This window comes from Sander lucioperca, chromosome 13, assembly GCF_008315115.2.
Source record: "Sander lucioperca isolate FBNREF2018 chromosome 13, SLUC_FBN_1.2, whole genome shotgun sequence".
NCBI lineage: Eukaryota > Metazoa > Chordata > Actinopteri > Perciformes > Percidae > Sander > Sander lucioperca.
Genome location: NC_050185.1, coordinates 25,549,451 through 25,562,323, shown reverse-complemented (window position 1 = coordinate 25,562,323; position 12,873 = coordinate 25,549,451). Strand labels below are relative to the sequence as shown.

The following is a 12,873-nucleotide window of genomic DNA, read 5'->3' as shown; positions in this document are numbered from 1 at the left end:
ATATATAAATATGTCTTCAACACTTTCTGCAGGAGATGTTTCTGTAATTGCATGTTGAGATGTTATGATAGCAGGTATGTTGATTATGAAATGTATATTTAGTTTCGTGGGTGCAGAGAGGTTTTCAGTCCTTCAGTTCACATTATAAACAAATCAAGAGTTTGTTTTTCACAGTTTAGCTTCTTTAACATCTCTGCAGACGGAAAGAATCAAACTGGAAACACGGAAAGTTCCAGGAAACTTGGCAGAGGCAACCGGAGCTTTACAGCACACGCACACACACAGAGACACACACGCACACACACACACACACACACACACACACACACACACACACACACACACACACACACACACATGTGCACGCATGCACGAACGCACACACTCTCTCGCACATACACACACAGACAAAGACACACGCGGCTGCGACGTGGCAGTGGGAGTTTCAGATTTTGGGATGTTTTGAGGTTTTTGAGGTTGTAAACTCTGAGCTGATGGATTGTTCAGCTTCTGAATCATTCGTCCTCTCGGCCGGTCGCTGAAATCTGTTTTCTGTCTTCCAAGCAGTGTCGGCCAATCAGAGCGGAGAGTTTTCTTTAACCTCAGATCAACCCTACTGAGCCTGTGGCGCTGCTGCGTGACCTCAGAGAGTCTGATGTCATCGTATTCACAGCAGATGTTTTTATAAAGTCTCCACTCGGAAACACAGCGTTTATATAACAGAGACATAATAACCTGAAACACACACACTTCATCACAATCTAACATTCCTATCTTTCACTCATCTGCACGGACTTCATTTTGTTTCTTTTTCACGGCAAAACAAAAGTTTGTGATCATATTTCTCTCACTGCAGTCAACAAACAAGTTGGTCTGTTTTGCATCACAGATAGTTTTGCCTGCTAGTTAAAAGTGTCTTAGAGAAGAGTTCCTATTGGTGGGTTAGTGAAGAGTTCCTATTGGTGGGTTAGTGAAGAGTTCCTATTGGTGGGTTAGTGAAGAGTTCCTATTGGTGGGTTAGTTAAGAGTTCCTATTGGTGGGTTAGTGAAGAGTTCCTATTGGTGGGTTAGTGAAGAGTTCCTATTGGTGGGTTAGTGAAGAGTTCCTATTGGTGGGTTAGTGAAGAGTTCCTATTGGTGGGTTAGTGAAGAGTTGCTATTGGTGGGTTAGTGAAGAGTTCCTATTGGTGGGTTAGTTAAGAGTTCCTATTGGTGGGTTAGTTAAGAGTTGCTATTGGTGGGTTAGTTAAGAGTTTCTATTGGTGGGTTAGTGAAGAGTTCCTATTGGTGGGTTAGTGAAGAGTTCCTATTGGTGGGTTAGTGAAGAGTTGCTATTGGTGGGTTAGTTAATAGTTGCTATTGGTGGGTTAGTTAAGAGTTGCTATTGGTGGGTTAGTTAAGAGTTTCTATTGGTGGGTTAGTGAAGAGTTCCTATTGGTGGGTTAGTTAAGAGTTGCTATTGGTGGGTTAGTTAAGAGTTTCTATTGGTGGGTTAGTGAAGAGTTCCTATTGGTGGGTTAGTTAAGAGTTGCTATTGGTGGGTTAGTTAAGAGTTCCTATTGGTGGGTTAGTGAAGAGTTTCTATTGGTGGGTTAGTTAAGAGTTGCTATTGGTGGGTTAGTTAAGAGTTGCTATTGGTGGGTTAGTTAAGAGTTTCTATTGGTGGGTTAGTTAAGAGTTTCTATTGGTGGGTTAGTTAAGAGTTTCTATTGGTGGGTTAGTTAAGAGTTGCTATTGGTGGGTTAGTTAAGAGTTCCTATTGGTGGGTTAGTTAAGAGTTGCTATTGGTGGGTTAGTTAAGAGTTTCTATTGGTGGGTTAGTGAAGAGTTCCTATTGGTGGGTTTGACTGGGCTGCAGCTCTAATCCCAGTCACTGCAGTTGAGATACTGGCCGTGTTTGTGCCGTGTTTTCATGAAGATATCCGACACCTACCTTGACGGTAGAGATCCGTTTGTCCGACACGACTGAAGTGTGGTGTCGCGACGTCATACATCCATGGTTGATGCTCCACGCCCTTGACCGGCAGCTGATTGGACGAACCCCTGACGTGGGTTTGGCTTCTCAAGAATTTCAACAAAGTGTCATGGCGGCTCGTTGAGAATACGATCTCGTATTGTACTAAAATAGTTCACCTAAACGTGTTTCTGAAAACATTTTAAGAGAGAAATCGGCCGTGTAGTTGCTGAATCTGTCTTCATTTCAGATCAACAAAGGTCGGTTTAAAAGATTTTCCTCTACTTCTACTGGATAGTGGCGTCGCGTTCAATGGATTCATTAGCATAAAGATGGGCATCGGCCAGCTTTTGGACGCGCAGCATTTTTTCAAATGCAGCGTTGCTTTCCCGGGATGCTTTGCGTGCACGTTGAAGTCGCTTGACGTCACCCAGAGGAACAGAGTGGAGCGCGGCGTGACAGAAACGTCGCACGGTGTTATACCGTGGACAGTTAAACCCAAAGGCCAGTTCGTTTGACTAGTGTGATTGCTGCGTACCGGTACGCTAAGAGGCGGGCCAGGGCACGGTCCGGTTGGACTCGGGCACGCTGCAAATTAATGTGATCTCTAAATGTTCCCGGGTCTGGTTCTTACCTAACAGACAGACTAGAATCGTAGTCGAAGAGTCCTGCAACGTAATGACGTAAGCATGCTCCGGCCCTGAATGGTTTATAGCAGTGTGAGCAGCCTGGTCGCACAGAATTCCGTGAAATGATCACGAATTGTTAACAGCACTTTACGTGGTGGTGGCGCGGAATGAGTGAAAAATCTGTGTGGCCACCACGGAAAACAATGCCAATGTAAAGTCAATGAGAAGATGACGTAGCATTAGGAGCGACTACAGTAGTGAGTACTATGTAAGGCCGAAATTCTGCGTAGGGAGGTTGGTTGGGGGGGAGGACGGGTCAAACACAGGACTTTCACCCAGGAGACCGGGGATCGTGTCCCGCATGTCAAGTTTCCTAGAGTCACATTCTCCTTTTCCGTCCCGTCTTCCCGCGTGTCACAGAACCGTAAGCCCACCCACGACCTTTCCCTAACTTAAGGGGCCGTATTCATTTAACGGAATTCTTCCGTGGGCCCATCACGGAATGTTTTGTGATTCTGTGAAACAGCCACAGATTTTGAGTTAAGAGGCCGTGTTCATTTCACCGAATTCTGTGAGATCAGGTTGGTTTGAGTGCAGGCCAGCGGGGGGGAGGGTGGGGGGCAATCATGCTCTGGCACGGTTCAACTGGGCCAAGTTTGAGTACACACTTAGACTCACAAGCAAAAGTGTCTGTGATGTTCAAAAGACAAACTGGGTTTGATTGCAGTGAGAGAAACATTCTCTCCATCATCAGCATCAGCACGGGTCTGTGGTTTCTCTCTCGACCAATGAAAACGCAGCTCCACCGTCTCACGTCGAGGCTGTTGGCACTTAAATGTAAAATGATTTTGACGCTGAGATTGGTTCTGCTTCCTGCTCTCTGATTTATTGATAGCAGCAACAACATCTGCTCTGTCTGACCTCAGATCTGCCAAAAACCACAGGAAAAAGCATCAAATACTTTTTCTTTTAAACGACAAAGACGAATAAAAGAAACGATAATAGTAACAAAAACGTCCGTAAAGAGCTCATATTATATTTTTTATATATATATATATATGAGCACCTTTTTTTAGACCCGAAAGCTCTCCAGGTCCTCTGTTAGGGTCTCTGAACTTGGCCTTGACCTGAGTCTGTTGTCTGTCTCCAGGTCCTCTGTTAGGGTCTCTGAACTTGACCCAGAAGGTGTCGGGGTCCAGATCCAGATCAGCTCGCCCCCGGCGCTACGTGGAAGAGGCTGAACTCTTAAACATTGAGGTGAATGATGCGTCCGAGGCCGAGGATGATCAGCTGATGAACGGAGAGAGTTAACTTGTCTTCTCCTCCACCAGGTTCTGTTAGCTGTGGATTACTCTGTTCTTCTGTTCCACGGCCGAGACCACATTCAGAAATACCTTCTGACGCTCATGAACATAGTGAGTAAAGACATGGGGTTTAATTCAGAGGGAAATGATCGACAGACAGACACAGGACAGGCAGACAGGCAGACAGACAGACAGACAGACAGACACAAGACAGAACTACAGACAGACACAGGACAGACAGACAGATAGACACCAGACAGACAGACACAAGACAGACAGACAGATACACACAAGACAGACAGACAGACAGACAGACACAGGACAAACAGACAGACAGACAGCGAGACAGACAGACAGATGATTTTGCCTCGGTAATGAGTGGTGAGTCTAGTTTCATCTTTAAAAAGACTTAACTCTATTAACTGTTGTATGAGTGTGTATTTTAACAGAAATTATCCATAGAATTTGCTTCACAGTTGTATTTCTGTTTATTTACATTTTCAATTGCATTATGGGACCTTTATTTGTGCTCCGACAACTAGTAGTGAGCTATTCACAAAACCATTTTCCTAAATTATAAACCAGCACTTGGATTAGCAAGAGTCAAAAGCACCAAAAAAAGAGTCAGACAAGCCATAAAAGCCTCTAAAACCTTTTAATGAAATAGCTTGTGATGCTCCTGAACACAGTGAGGAAGGTTAATTTAAATGATGTTGCCTCGGTAATGAGGAGCGGAGAGTCTGCTGTTATCTATAGAAGGATGAGCTCATCGTCTCCAAATCCACAGAGCTCATGTAGACCAGATGGTCAACATCCCTGAGAGAGGAAACAGCTTCTCCATACAGTCTAGTTTAAGGTTTCTCTTTCTGAAATGTATTTCTGTTCCAGGTAAACGAGATCTATCAGGATCATTCTCTGGGCGCCAACATCAACGTTGTTCTGGTCAAAATCATCATGTTGTCTCCATCCAAGGTACTGAACTCTGACTCCTCAAAGTCCAAACCATCACAATCACAATCAGCATCAGCATCAGCATCAGAATCAAAATCACAGTCACAATCACAATCACAATCACAATCAGAAGCAGAATCACAATCACAATCAGAAGCAGAATCACAATCACAATCACAGTCACAATCACAATCAGAAGCAGAAGCAGAATCACAATCACAGTCACAGTCACAATCAGAAGCAGAATCACAATCACAATCACAGTCACAATCACAATCACAAACACAATCAGAAGCAGAAACACAGTCACAATCACAATCACAATCAGAAGCAGAATCACAATCACATACAGCATCAGCATCACCATCACCATCACCATCAGCATCACCATCAGCATCACAATCAGCATCAGAATCACAATCACAATCAGCATCAGCATCAGAATCAGAATCAGACAGCATTTATTGTCATAGTAAGTCACACTTACGTGGAATTTTCATTGGTGCAAACACACACAAACAAACATATTAAACATTCATAAGAATAAATTGGTTACACTTCACTTGAAGGTATCTACATAAGAGTGACATTTAGTCTGTAAAGGCAATGTCCGTAAAGGCCCGTCCACACCAATAACCATAACCATAACTATAACCATAACAATGTGAGCATCCACACTCCTGAACGATAACGTTCTGCAAACAGCGACGTCAAACACGCACTGCACGCTCCAGCTGATAATAGTAAGTAAAGTTTATTTGTAGAGCCTTTCACAGATAAAAATCTCCAAGTGCTTAACAATAAAATGTAATACAATACAACAAATTAATATACAAAACAACCATAAAAAACCCCTCGACTAACTAAAAGTCTGCTTGAATAGCAGAGACTTCAATTGCTTTTTAAAAGATTCAACAGAATTCACACAACGTAGAGAGGGAGGCAAGACATCCCAAAGCTTAGGAGCTACTGCTGGGAATGATCGGTCCCCTCTAGGAGCTACTGCTGGGAATGATCGGTCCCCTCTAGGAGCCACTGCTGGGAATGATCTGTCCCCTCTAGTTTTAAATTGAGTAACCAGGGGAACCGCTAATAGCCTCTGACCCAATGGCCTCAGACTACGGGTGGGAGTATGAAGCTGTATCAAGTCAGAGATGTAGGGAGGAACTTGACCGTGCAGTCACAATACATAATATACAGCAGAGCTTGTGACCTAACATTACAGGAATGTCTGTAGTAATATCCTATAGCCTGTATTCTTGGGTTCAGGTACATTTTAGGAACCAAAAAAGTGTTCTGGCGGTCCCTGGGGCGCGGAACCCACTTCCTTTTCTGGGTAACAGCGGCGCACAGCGCTGCATGGTGCCGGCGGTCAGAGCAGGCGCTCAGATCTGCATGTGCAGAACAGAAACAGCGACAGTATAATAATAACATCCAAAACACAAGATTCTCTCACAGTGAATCTGAAATATCAGTTCCAAAGTACTGATGTTTAAAACACACAGAGAGCTGAAGGATCGGAGCCTCGTAGCGATTGGAAAAGTCACGTCACGCCACTACTGCACCTATGTGAAAACCAATCTCTCCCCCGTGCCGTGTTGTAAACGGTTTAAGCCTCGTGATGTCTTCACGTTGACCTGCAACTTTGTGTTTTTCTGGGTCGAAATTTCAACATTTTGTTGTTCTTTTTCTACACTTTTCTCAACGTTTTGACGATTTTATTCCAATTTCTTTGTCAGTTTTTGGGAATTTTTTTATGATATTTTTGTCAATTTTTTAACAAATTGTTTGTTGCTTTTTCAGATATGTTTTTTCAAAAAATGTCACTTTTTTTAACAAGTTTTTGCCAACTTTGGCGATGTTTTTGATTTTTTTTGTCACTTTTTTCTGCATTTTTGTAGCTTTTTCCAACATTTGTCACTTTTTTTAACAATCTTTTGTCATAGTGCTTATATAAAGTTTTTGTAAACAGGTCAGATTTTAGCTGATGACAACAGGAGGGTTAAAAACTACAGATTCATAGTTATCGTTCTCGGTGTGGACGGCCCTTAAACATGAACTCAGATCTTTATAAGCTGTGTGTTGGTTAAAGTGTGCGTCCATCAGTCCCAGGAGCTGATCTCTGTGGGGAACGCCCAGAAGAGTTTGGAGAACGTCTGTGGATGGTCGTACCTGCAGCAGAGAGACCAGAGTCACGCCGAGCAGCACGACCACGCCATCTACCTCACCAGGCAGGAGTTCGGGCCCTCCGGCATGCAGGGTACTACTGAGAATACTACCTTTAATACTACAAATACTCCCACTAACAACATGCAGAGTACTACTGATAATACTACCTTTAATACTACAAATATTTCTACTAACACAATGCAGGGTACTACTCATAATACTACCTTTAATAATACAAATACTCCTACTAACACCATGCAGGGTACTACTGATAATACTACCTTTAATACTACAAATACTCCCACTAACACCATCTAGCGGTCCAGGGTAGATGCTAGATCTCACCTGTTAGACGTGTCAACATCAACATGTTCATACTGCTATATATATATATATATATATATATATATATATATATACTATACTCTGCAGTGTTTTTGTTTCCCACACACTCTTGGTTAACGATGTCATTAATAATCTCTCCCCAACAGATCACATTTCTTGTCCATGTCCAGTTGTGTAGCCTGGTTTAGCAGCATGTGTTGGTGGTTTAGAGGCGCTATGCTCTGTTACAGACCCACCCCGGCCAGGCCTGGACCTCTGACCCCTGACCCCTGACCTGTGGGTCTGTCTCTCTGCAGGTTACGCTCCAGTTACAGGAATGTGTCACTTGCATCGGAGTTGCGTCCTCGTCTTTGAAGACGGGTTTTCCTCGGCCTTCGTAGCGGCTCATGAAACAGGACACGTGTGAGACACAAACACACACACTAAAAATATCTCCATATTCACAAAACTACATCAGAATAACTCAGAATCCCAGCTGCTGACGTAAAGAACCTGTCTGTCTGCCTGTCTCTCAGGTTAGGGATGGAGCATGACGGCGAGGCTAACGACTGTGAAGACGACGTGCCGTTGGGCAGCATCATGTCTCCGAGGGTCCAGGCGACCTTCCACAGATACCACTGGTCCCGCTGCAGCTGGACCGAGCTGCACAAGTACCTGCAGTCAGTACTACACACTCAAATACACACTGAACTACTGACTACACTACACTACACTACACTACACACCAAACTACTGACTACACTACACACTACACTACACTACACACCAAACTACTGACTACACTACACTACACTACACACTGAACTACTGACTACACTACACACTACACTACACACTGAACTACTGACTACACTACACACTACACTACACACTGAACTACTGACTACACTACACTACACACTGAACTACTGACTACACTACACACTACACTACACACTGAACTACTGACTCTTTCTGTGTCTTCAGTAAATACGACTGTCTCCGTGACGACCCGTTCCACCACGATTGGCCGGCTCAGCCTCCGTTGCCGGGGTTTCACTACTCTATGGACCAACAGTGTCGCTTCGACTTCGGACCAGGATACACCCTCTGTACTGCAGTACGTCTGCCTGTCTGTCTGTCTACCTGTCTGTCTGTCTGTCTCTCTGTTTACCTGTCTGTCTGTCTGTCTCTCTGTCTGTCTCTCTCGCTCTCTCTGTCTTTCTGTCTGTCTTTCTGTCTGTCTGTCTGTCTCTCTGTCTGTCTGTCTGTCTCTCTGTTTACCTGTCTGTCTGTCTCTCTCGCTCTCTCTGTCTTTCTGTCTGTCTGTCTGTCTCTCTGTCTGTCTGTCTCTCTGTCTGTCTGTCTGTCTGTCTCTCTGTCTCTCTGTCTGTCTGTCTGTCTGTCTGTCTCTCTGTCTGTCTGTCTACCTGTCTGTCTGTCTGTCTGTCTGTCTACCTGTCTGTCTCTCTGTCTGTCTGTCTGTCTACCTGTCTCTCTGTCTGTCTGTCTACCTGTCTCTCTGTCTGTCTGTCTACCTGTCTGTCTCTCTGATCCTCTGTCTCTCTACCTGTCTGTCTGTCTACCTGTTTGTCTCTCTGTCTGTCTGTGTCTCAGTCTGTTTCTCTCTGTCTCTCTGTCTGTCTACCTGTCTCTCTGTCTGTCTGTCTCTCTCTGTCTCTCTGTCTGTCTGTCTCTCTGTCTGTCTGTCTGTCTACCTGTCTCTCTGTCTGTCTACCTGTCTGTCTCTCTACCTGTCTGTCTGTCTACCTGTTTGTCTCTCTGTCTGTCTGTGTCTCAGTCTGTTTCTCTCTGTCTCTCTGTCTGTCTACCTGTCTCTCTGTCTGTCTGTCTGTCTCTCTCTGTCTCTCTACCTCTCTGTCTCTCTGTCTGTCTACCTGTCTCTCTGTCTGTCTGTCTCTCTCTGTCTCTCTACCTGTCTGTCTCTCTGTCTACCTGTCTGTCTCTCTGATCCTCATACTGCAGCAGGCGTTAGTGAGCAGATGTGAGCTGCAGATGTTTCTGAACATCTGTTCAGGATGTTAACTGTTTGATGACATCACAGAGAGCTGCTCTCTTTAATGTGATGATGTCGTTTCTTTCTGCTCTCACTGATTAGTGTGTTTGTGTCCTGATTGTTTTCAGAAAACAGATGTAACGTTTATTAAGGATTTAGTTCAGTTCAGTTTGATCACATAGAAACCCAACATAACATACATACGAGGGCGTAGGTTTGGTTTTAACACATTATAACCAGGGATTCTTTGTTCCAAACGGTACGTTATGGAGACCAACCCGTCTCACTCCCAACTCCTAAAATACGGACGTTTGGACAGTGGCTCAGCGTGTTAGTAGAACGTACCGGGGAGAGCAGCAGCTACACGGCCTTTAGAGAGGACCCAACCGTCCCGTTATTCCCGCGAGTCACGGAAACGTAAGCCCGCCCACAACCTTTCCCTGAACCTCCGGCATCAAAAGACTATAACAGAATAGTTGAACATTTTGGATGTTTTTGTCAGATTGTAACCCGTTTTCCCTGCGTTGATCATGTTGATCATGTTGATAATGATGATAATGTGTATCATGTGCAGTATGTGTATCATGTGCATCATGTGTATCATGTGTATCATGTGCAGTATGTGTATCCTGTGTATCATGTGCAGTATGTGTATCATGTGCAGTATATGTATCATGTGTATCATGTGCAGTATGTGTATCATGTGCAGTATGTGTATCATGTGTATCATGTGCAGTATGTGTATCATGTGCAGTATGTGTATCCTGTGTATCCTGTGTATCATGTGCAGTATGTGTATCATGTGTATCATGTGCAGTATGTGTATCATGTGTATCATGTGCAGTATGTGTATCATGTGCAGTATGTGTATCCTGTGTATCCTGTGTATCATGTGCAGTATGTGTATCATGTGTATCCTGTGTATCATGTGCAGTATGTGTATCCTGTGTATCATGTGTATCATGTGCAGTATGTTGATAATGTGTATCATGTGTATCATGTGTATCATGTGCAGTATGTGTATCATGTGTATCATGTGCAGTATGTTGATAATGTGTATCATGTGTATCATGTATATTATGTGTATCATGTGTATCCTGTGTATCATGTGCAGTATGTGTATCCTGTGTATCATGTGTATCATGTGCAGTATGTTTATAGTGTGTATCATGTGTATCATGTGTATCATGTATATTATGTGTATCATGTGTATCCTGTGTATCATGTGCAGTATGTTGATAATGTGTATCATGTGTATCATGTGTACCCTGTGTATCATGTGTATCATGTGCAGTATGTGTATCATGTGTATCCTGTGTATCATGTGCAGTATGTGTATCATGTGTATCCTGTGCAGTATGTGTATCATGTGTATCATGTGTATAATGTGTATAATGTGTATCATGTGCAGTATGTGTATCATGTGTATCATGTGTATAATGTGTATAATGTGTATCATGTGCAGTATGTGTATCATGTGTATCCTGTGCAGTATGTGTATCATGTGTATAATGTGTATCCTGTGTATCATGTGTATCCTGTGCAGTATGTGTATCATGTGTATCATGTGTATCATGTGCAGTATGTGTATCATGTGTATCCTGTGCAGTATGTGTATCATGTGTATCATGTGTATCATGTGTATCCTGTGTATCCTGTGCAGTATGTGTATCATGTGTATCCTGTGTATCCTGTGCAGTATGTGTATCATGTGTATCATGTGTATAATGTGTATAATGTGTATCCTGTGCAGTATGTGTATCATGTGTATCATGTGTATCCTGTGCAGTATGTGTATCATGTGTATCATGTGTATCATGTGTATCATGTGTATCATGTGTATCATGTGTATCATGTGTATCATGTGCAGTATGCGAGCATCGACCCCTGCAGGCAGCTGTGGTGCAGTGAGTACAGCAACCCCTTCTACTGTAAGACCAAGAAAGGCCCGCCGCTGGACGGGACCAAGTGTGGACCAGGGAAGGTGAGGACGCTCACTACACAACAGACAGGCAGACAGGCAGATGGACAGGCAGACAGACAGGCAGACAGACAGACAGACAGACAGTCAGGCAGATGGACAGACAGACAGACAGAGACAAAGAGACAGACGGACAGGCAGACAGACAGGCAGACAGACAAGCAGATGGACAGGCAGACAGGCAGACGGACAGACAGACAGACAGGCAGACAGAGACAAAGAGACAGACAGACAGGCAGACAGACAGACAGACAGACAGACGGACAAACAGACAGGCAGGCAGACGGACAGACAGACAGACAGAGAGACAGACTTGACAAAGATACAGACAGACAGACAGAGACAAAGAGACAGACAGACTGACAGACAGACAGACAGACAAAGAGACAGACAGACAGACAGACAGACAGACAGACAGACAGACAGACAGACAGACAGACGGACAAACAGACAAACAAAGAGACAGACAGACACACACAGACAGACAGACAGAAACAAAGAGAAAGACAGACAGACAGACAGACAGACGGACAAACAGACAGGCAGGCAAACGGACAGACAGACAGACAGACGGACAAACAGACAGGCAGGCAAACGGACAGACAGACAGACAGACGGACAAACAGACAGAGACAAAGAGACAGACAGACACAGACAGACACAGAGACAGACAGATAGACAGACACACACACAGAGACAGACAGACAAAGAGACAGACAGACAGACACACACACACACACACACAGACAGACAGACAAAACGACAGACAGACAGACAGACACACACACACAAAGACAGACAGAAAGAGACAGACAGACAGACAGACACACACACAGACAGACAGACAGATAGGCAGACAGACAGACAGACACACACACACACACACACACACAGACAGACAGACACGCAGACAGACAGACATGCAGACAGGGTTGTTTTCTTTTTAAAGCCATTAGATGAAACCCTTTCACCGTCTTTATTCTTATGAATGTTTTTAGGGAACTTCAGATAATTTGATTAACATTTGGATAGAAACACAGTGACCGTGACAAGCTCTCTGCATGAGGTTGTCTCCATGGTAACCATGTCTCCTTGCAGCACTGCTTCAAAGGTCTCTGCATGAAGCTGACCCCCAACCTGCTGAGACAAGATGGCGGCTGGGGGGCGTGGAGCGCGTGGGGCGCCTGCTCACGGACCTGCGGGGGCGGCGTCCAGTTCCGGTCCCGGCGCTGCGACAGCCCAGCGTGAGTCAGCCGCCCAATCATCTGTAAGCTCACAGAGCCAACGCACCAATCAGAGAGACTAACCTGTTGTTGTTCTCAGTCCAGCCAACGGGGGGCGCACCTGCTTCGGAAACAGCTACGAGTTCACGCTGTGTAGCCGGGACGAATGTCCTCCACTCACTGACTTCAGGTCAGTACACACAGAGAGACAGACAGGCAGGTAGGCAGGCAGACAGACAGGCAGACAGGTAGACAGGTAGACAGGCAGACAGACACAGAGACAGACAGAAACAGCTACGAGTTCACGCTGTGTAGCCGGGA

At 44.6% G+C, this 12,873-nt stretch overlaps 1 protein-coding gene across 3 annotated transcripts in view; it reads left to right on the top strand.

Moving 5' to 3' along the window:
- LOC116064073 (A disintegrin and metalloproteinase with thrombospondin motifs 2-like) overlaps positions 1–12,873 on the top strand; it is a 47,762-nt gene that overhangs the window by 17,314 nt on the left and 17,575 nt on the right. For all 3 annotated transcript variants that reach the window (XM_035990796.1, XM_035990794.1, XM_035990795.1), the window contains exons 4-13: positions 3,734–3,840; positions 3,915–3,998; positions 4,776–4,859; positions 6,945–7,098; positions 7,649–7,754; positions 7,868–8,011; positions 8,319–8,451; positions 11,219–11,332; positions 12,428–12,573; positions 12,653–12,742. In XM_035990796.1, coding sequence (XP_035846689.1) covers positions 3,734–3,840; positions 3,915–3,998; positions 4,776–4,859; positions 6,945–7,098; positions 7,649–7,754; positions 7,868–8,011; positions 8,319–8,451; positions 11,219–11,332; positions 12,428–12,573; positions 12,653–12,742 — 1,162 coding nt within the window. The remainder of the gene's footprint in view (positions 1–3,733; positions 3,841–3,914; positions 3,999–4,775; positions 4,860–6,944; positions 7,099–7,648; positions 7,755–7,867; positions 8,012–8,318; positions 8,452–11,218; positions 11,333–12,427; positions 12,574–12,652; positions 12,743–12,873) is intronic.